Genomic DNA, 7,673 nt, shown 5'->3' on the forward strand with positions numbered 1-7,673 from the left:
TAGGCAATTTGTTTATAAATTAAAAAAAAAAGAAAAAAAAGAAAAAAAAAAAGGGAAGTGTGACCAATGTAGTCACGACTCTAGGAAGGTATAAGGTGATATGATTGAAGAATCTAGAGCAAGAGCAGCAAAATTGGGCCACTCATGCACTTAAGTCTGGGATGTGCAAATAACAAACATAATAAATGGCCAGATTGAGTGATGAAAATCAAATAGGTTGAGTCTATGCTTTGAGTTTGTCTTGAAGGTTCATTATATACTTGTCTCTCCAAGAGTGATATTTCTTCATCTCTTGTGTTTTTCTTTTGGCTCTGAACCTCCTCTGTCCATCTTGCCTTATCTCTGAGCATGAAATCTAATTCATATTCTATCTATCAGAGTTAGTTGCAATTGTTTTGTTTGCACATGTGGTTATCTTCTCTCTCTCTTACTTACTGTGCTTGAAGACTTGGACTAGGCTATAGTAGCTAATACATCGTTGATCACTTGATATATTTGCTAGTTCATGTTTGTGTTTTTAAAATCAAAATCATGTCTTCTTCAGGGTCGATACTAAAATTGCTGCTTGTTATGATATTGCTTGAGTTCACTAGTCAACATATGCTCATGCTGATTGTGGTTGACTAGTCGTCTGCTTAATAGGGATCTTGTGACTTTTGGTGAAATTAATTTTCACTCTCTAAGAACCAAGACCATTGGTTATGACACAAAACACAAAGGTTCACTTGTCTTCTCCTTGTCTCATTTACACCTTCTGTTTCAACACTAGTACTGTGTTTATGTGTGGTCGTGTTTGGATGATGCCACTTTGGTCTATGACCCTATCTTAATAAGTTGTGTTCCCACATTCAATGATTTAGCCTAATATAATCTTGAAATCCTTACGAGTCTGTTGTGCTATATGAGTTTTGGATTGTTGGCTAATTTATTTTGTTGGGGGAGTTTCTTTGAGATGCATGTGTTTTGGCAACATTCTTGCTGGTTGTTTTTATCATTTTCATACATCAATGTTGCCTTCCTAAGCCTTATCTCGATTGATTTGCTCTCTTTTGTTCTTGGCTGTGTCTATGAGGTTGTTGGTCTTTTGATGCCACCTCAAATTTAGACATGCGTGACTAGTGCATTTCATAGTCCACTCTCTTCTCCTTGTGCTTGTTGGAAGCTATGTTGTGTTTTTTGGACAACCTAGAGACTTATTTCTTGTATTCTTTCTCACATGTCCTCAATTTTGAGCAAAAATTTAGGGTTCATCTTGCATGGTGCTTTCTTCAAATTTGACATTGATTGATGCCTTAAATTTTGATATTTTGGTGCTTTGTCTTGATTTTGCACTATGGTGTGTAAAGAAAAATTCATTGGTTGTCCCTTGTTTTGATAAATATGTTGCTTAAACTCTGTCTTTTTAGGGGAGTTTCTTTATGTGTAATGTGTACACATTGAAATTAAATTCAGCCACTTGATTTTAATTGCTTTAGGTATGATTCCTTGCAACTTGTGCTCCATTTCTTATTCTTTTTAGCCTGATGTATTTTTGTGTTTGTTGGCTATTTATGGAAAGTTTGCTGAATCAGTACGTCAAAGGTTAATTCTTTTATGCTATATGATACTCAGGGGGAGTATGTTTTCCAAGTTTGTTTGTAATTCTATTTGTGGAGTGGTTTTTGCTTGGGTAGTCTGTAGGTTGATAGGGGGGAGTTGTCTTGTATTGTTTTGAACAAATGTTGTTTGTGCTTTGTAATCAAACTGTGTCATGTGCATATTGTTCAAATCTGATTATGTGACTTGTGTTTAATTCACTTGATTACTGTTTCTCTATATTTGCCTTTTTGCTCTTTCCTTATCAACAAGGGGGAGAACACTCTCAACCCCATATTGCACATATTCACATATTGCATATTGCTTCAAATTTCTGTGATATAATATGCTTGTCTTGTGCCTGGGAGTTTGGTTGTTGTTTTGCAGGTACTTCATTTCATCATCTCCATAGGTTTGGTTTTGGGTTGAGTGTATTTAGAGAGTGTGTTGTCAAGGAAAGCCAAAAAGGGGGAGATTGTTAATGTATGCATTTTGAGTTATTTCTTTTGGCTTCCCTTGACAATTTTGTAATAGGATTTTTATTGTTTTTATCAAGCTCAAGATTAGTTTAAGAATAGCTTCTCTAGGTGTTCTTAAACTAACATCTATCCTATGGAGGTTCAAGCAATTTGACAAAGGTAAGTATGCATTGCATATCATGGCATTAAAACTGTTTTCATAAAATGATGACTAGTCATCTGTTTCTCGTATGACTAGTCATCCTTGCTCTGTAGGAATTCCAGCTGGATAACAAACCTTTTTGTCCTATTCTCCTTTCTCTCTCAGCTGCCATGTAGGCATTATGACCTAAGGGAATTTCTGTCTATATAGGCTAGTTGTTTCCTATTTTGGGGTCGTCTCTTTTGGGTGGAAGTTTTGGAAAGTTTGGCTTGCCATCTTTCGCTTCTTCTTCTTCGAGAGAACCATCCTATATTTCATCTATGAGTTTTTCCAAAATGATTTCTTCTTGAAAAACTGCATTTGACTTTGAATCTGCATCTAGCTACATAGAATAATCTCTCATTTATATCTAGGTCAGATTCAAGACTAATTTCTTCAAGAGAATGGTTTCTTGAGGAAATTGGTCATTCTCATTTGAATCCAAATTTTGGTTTTGGTTTGAGTTAGAGCTTGCAAGCTAGTGCCATGGGATGAAAGAGCTGGAGAAGGAGCTGCCATTGCCATGAAGAACTGAGCTTCAAGCTTTGCTAAGTTGGAGAAGAAGATTGCACAAAGGAGGTATAGCTCATCTTCCTAAATAGACCTAGGAATTTCTTGAGCTTGCTAGTGTTCTTTGTAAGAATCTTTTTCTACTTAGTGGAATGCCTGGTCGGTTGATGACCCCCAGTTTTTTCCCAATGGTGGGTTTCTGGGTGAACAATTTCTGGTTTTCATCTCTGTAAATTTTCTGGGTTTCTGTTCTTGGTGGTTGACTAGTCATCGTATGAATTTCTGGGTCTGTGTTCTTGGTGGTTGACTAGTCATCGTATGAATTTCTGGGTTTGTGTTCTTGGTGGTTCTAGTCATCATATGAATTGTGGTTGACTAGTCATTGTATGAATTTCTGGGTTTTTGTTCTTGGTGGTTGACTAGTCATCATATGAATTGTGGTTGACTAGTCATTGTATAAATTCTGGGTTTGTGTTCTTGATAGTTGACTAGTCATCTGAATCTGTGCGGTTGACTAGTCATCTTTTTCTGCTGTTTGGTGTTTGCTTGATTATATTGTCTTCACACACTTTCACCATAGTTGTTGCTAGCACAGGGGATGCCTAGATTGATGGGTCCTTCTGAGTGCCTAGGTTGTCACTAGTAATTCTCTAGGCTTGCAGGTACATCTTGGTATGCTCTGTGTATGTTATTGTTTGGTATAATTCATATCTGACAGTTGACTAGTCATAAGAGTATTTGGTCAAGGTCTAGAGTGTGTGAAGTTTGTTGCGTTCTTGGTTGAATATCTTTTAAATTTACCCCTCGTCACCTAAGTACCAATTTCAGTAAGCCATTCAAAGCATTAATAATGAAATCATCATCAGAAATCTTGATACCAGCAGCATTCAGTTGATCTCGAAGATGTTTGAGATGAAGCAAGAATCGCTCGATGGAATCTCCACCTTTTTGTGCAATTTGCAACTCAGTTTTGAGATGGTTAATCCGAGCGCGAGAAACTGAAGCATAGCGATCAGAGAGGTTGATCCAAGCATCGCGAGCTGTTTTGCATCCAATGACGTATTCAAGCGCCTCGTCAAACAGAGAAGCAATGAGTAAACTCAAAAGTGCCTTATCAGTACGAATCCACTCTTTATAAGCAGTGGTAAGCTCAGAAAGCACAGATTGAATACGATATACAGGACAACATGGAATCAAAGAATCATCGAAATGCCCAAAAAGCTCGTAGCCTTGAAGCACAGATTCAATATGATAACTCCACTTCAAGAAGTTATCATCAGCAAGACGAATTGTAAGGAGGCCAAGAAGACTCCCAATTTTGAGAAAAGAAGAAGCCATGAAGAAATTAGGGTTTTAGAAAATTTGGATTCGAAGAAATCGGAGAAAGCTGAGAAATTAGGAATTGCAGAGAGAGAAGAACAAGATAGATGAAGGAAGCGGAGAGAGAGAAGCGGAATAGCAGATCTGGATCACCACCACGGGCAATGACACCATGATAACAGAAGAGGTATTTGGAAAAACAAAGGAAGAAGAAGACTGAAAACATAGAGAATATACTGAGATTTTCTGTATGATTATTCACTGAATGAATATTACAATGCGCAGTTCAGCTTATATACAATTGTAACTAACAGCCATGCTTAACAGACTAACACATGAATAGCACGTGGATATTCTAACAATACTAAGCTGATGTGTTCATCTATCAAGTCTGTCCCAACAGGCTTCCAATGCGCCTAGGACTGCCATGACCTTCTCATCCGCTATTGCCCTTTCCACATCTTTGTGTGAATAAAAAAAGGCCATTAATCTTTGGCTGAAATACATCATGCATGTTTCCTTCCAAATGTAATTGATATGTAGAGTGTTCCCTACATTCTTGCGTTTCCCTTTGAATTGAAAACTGTGTTACCCTTTGTCCATTCAGTCTATGAGCATTGGTGGTTTTTATTATTGATTTTGGACAATTAAAATTAAATGAACCCACATGTCATGATTATTCAGTTTTATATATCTCATTTCTACAAATCAACGAAAAATGTTAATATCTTACTTGAATGTGTGGTCTAAATTCACATTTGACAACATCATACTCTTCGGCAAAATAAGCCTGGCAATAAAGCATTGATTGTCACTCATTCCTATAGATCAGTAGATTCATCCTTAAATATGTGTGGTTTTGATTCAACATAGCAGGATGATATGATTAAATAGCTAGAATTGCTAACTTTATTTCTTTGGAAAACCAGCATGAACCGTACGTACAGCATCATTCATTTCCAATAGAGTTCTTCCTTTGTCCACACAGCCTAATTAAATTAATCTGGTTTATTCCAACATAGCAGAAATGGAAAATATCAATAAGTACATCAAGAAGTAATTCAGAGCTAGCTAGGTAGACAGTTTCTAATTAAGCACAGACAAAACCTTGTGGCACCTTTCCTCCACATGCATTAACAAGCAAACTAAGAGCAACAGGCACTTCAAGCTTGACAATTCCCAAGACATTGGCCTTAATAGCAGTGCAGAGACACAATGCAGCTTCAAGATCTGCAAGACCCTTGATTAGGGTACAGCATTCCTTGCTGGGTTTAGTCCCAATAACCTCGGTCACCAACCCTAACCAACTGCCACAAACACCAAACTTAAGGGTATCTCTAGGGCATTTGTCTTGCTTCTTTGGGACAGAGGCAGGCGAGGAAGGACTTGTAGGAGGGCATGGAACCTTGTTAGAAGAAACAAGAGACAAACATATGATGTTAAAGAGAATGAAAAGAGCAACTGCCTGGGAACCCCTGAAGCCCATTTTCACTCTACAAATCAGAATTGTCAGATAGCAACCACTAGACACTAGATAAATATTTATAGAAATATGGAATAATAATCAAATTGTGAGGGTGGTGTCTGAAATTGGGATATGGTCCATGGATGGTGCAGGAGTTAGATTTTTTTTATCAATTGGGTGGTTAGTATCACTAGCATCCTTTTCATTTGTGGTTGACAGCGAGCAAAATCTGATCACATTTTGGCCTATCAGATTTAGTACTCCTGTCTGCTCTACCTGCGTGGCAAAAACATTTAAGAGAAATATTCAAGCGCCCGTGGTGTAATAATTGGTTCTTATAATATTATAATGCTTTTGAACGCATTAATCTGTACTCTTTCGCTCAACATAATCTAAAGTGTAATGACAAGTTGGCCTTAAATTGAATTATGAAACTGATTATACAACCATATTTTGCCCAACATCTTTTATATTGAACTAGGAAAATGCTAAAGAAATCATAATATATAAAGATTATTAATACAAGGGATATTCTACTTTATTCTAATTCAAACAACGGATAGGAGGATTCGAACTTAGGTGCAGAATGGGGAGTACATATGCTCATAATATATATAGTTGATCACATGACGTAGTAATTAATAAACGTATCACATTAGAAAATATTACCCCTCTATTATTACTTATTTAAAATATGTCCTAGTTCCATTATGAAAATATAATAATTTTAGGGACACCAAGTCTTATCCTTATTGCCTCTTAAGAAATATGCTCAATTCCTTGGTGTGCAAAGACGTACATTAATAAAGAATATCCAACACTTTGCTCTCTCCTTTGAGAGTTTCATTACCAGCCATGTTTATGGAGAAGCTAACATCCTAGCTGGTTTAAGCCATAAATTCATTTCTCCTCATGTATGGATTCATTCCCTTCATGTTGAAGCCATTCAAGTTCTTCGTTTTGACCTTTCTGCCAGTGGCTGTTCGCGGGCTTATTTTTATATTTTTCTTTTGTCCCAGCTAAAAAAAAAAGTATTCTCCCCATTTCTAAAACTTCAACTGATGGTAGCATTTCATTTGTTTATTTATATGATCACACACAATAATTTCTAAATTTTTAAGGTAACTGTCTGTTTATAGGACATGTTGAAAAAATGGTTGGTGTGCGTCAGAGTACTATCTTATCGTTTGACTCGTAATAAACTAAGCTTAGCAATTGGTGGTGGTCTTTCCATTATGAACAAGTCCTTAGAAATCCCAGAAGTGGGACGAAAACATGAGATATAGAGACAACATTTGGTGGACCCAGGTGACGACATGGCTAATCAATCTGTTAGTATTCCTAAGGATAATTACTTAATTCCTCTCCCCCACCCCACCCTAAAAAGCTTTAAGCAGCACACATTTCAAACCCACTGGTTTGGGTTTCCATCAAATAAACTTGCAATAGGGCTTTCCCTTGAGAATTGAGAACACGCACTAAATGAATTCTCCAACTAACCAACTCCCCAACAGTGAACCTCCTGTGATCCATATAAATCCCATTTAACTCTTCCATTTTCCTCACACTTTCAATCTCAAAAACTTCACTCCGTAATATCAAACCATCATCTAGCTTTCTTTCAGATCAAAATAAATTTGAGCGAAATGAGCCAAGCGGGTAAAGGCCTGTTCTAACGTTTGTGTTTGGGGCCATGTTTGGAGCTTTCATCACTAGACCTAGCCCCCAATGTTGCCATTGTCATCACGACCATGAAGGTCGCAAGCATTCACCTGGGCCTCTCCAATCCATTGACAACAAGAAGATTGGTTCAAACCAAGGAGTCGAAGTTACAACAATACCCTCAACAACTCCAAGCATGGAAAACTAGCTTAGCTCAAGGGATGGGCATCTCATCCGAATTATCCGCGTACTAGCCGTTCTGTACCGATGGTTTGGTTTTATTTGGTTAAATAATTATTTTTTTAATGTTAATTATTCCGATCCAATTCGTACCGAAATATTTGGTTTGGTTAACGGAAACAATATTCCTAACCCGACGGAAACCCGCACCGATCTGATATGTATATTTATTTTATTATTTAAATAAAAAACAAGAAACCAAAGGTAAATACAATCAACATTTTGTATCACTCTATCACTG

General features: G+C 37.0%; 1 protein-coding gene across 1 annotated transcript; it reads right to left on the minus strand.

Moving 5' to 3' along the window:
• Positions 1–5,023: 5,023 nt before the first annotated feature.
• Positions 5,024–5,551, minus strand: LOC117619520 (putative lipid-binding protein At4g00165). Its single transcript, XM_034349497.1, has one exon. The coding sequence runs from the start codon at positions 5,549–5,551 to the stop codon at positions 5,156–5,158; it is 396 nt and encodes a 131-aa protein (XP_034205388.1). The 3' UTR covers positions 5,024–5,155.
• Positions 5,552–7,673: the final 2,122 nt, after the last annotated feature.

Source organism: Prunus dulcis, chromosome 2 (genome assembly GCF_902201215.1).
Source record: "Prunus dulcis chromosome 2, ALMONDv2, whole genome shotgun sequence".
Taxonomy (NCBI): Eukaryota; Viridiplantae; Streptophyta; class Magnoliopsida; order Rosales; family Rosaceae; genus Prunus; species Prunus dulcis.

Excerpts from the sequence above, each read along its gene's own strand:
- LOC117619520 (XM_034349497.1), bottom strand. The coding sequence starts at position 5,551 with ATGGGCTTCAGGGGTTCCCAGGCAGTTGCTCTTTTCATTCTCTTTAAC.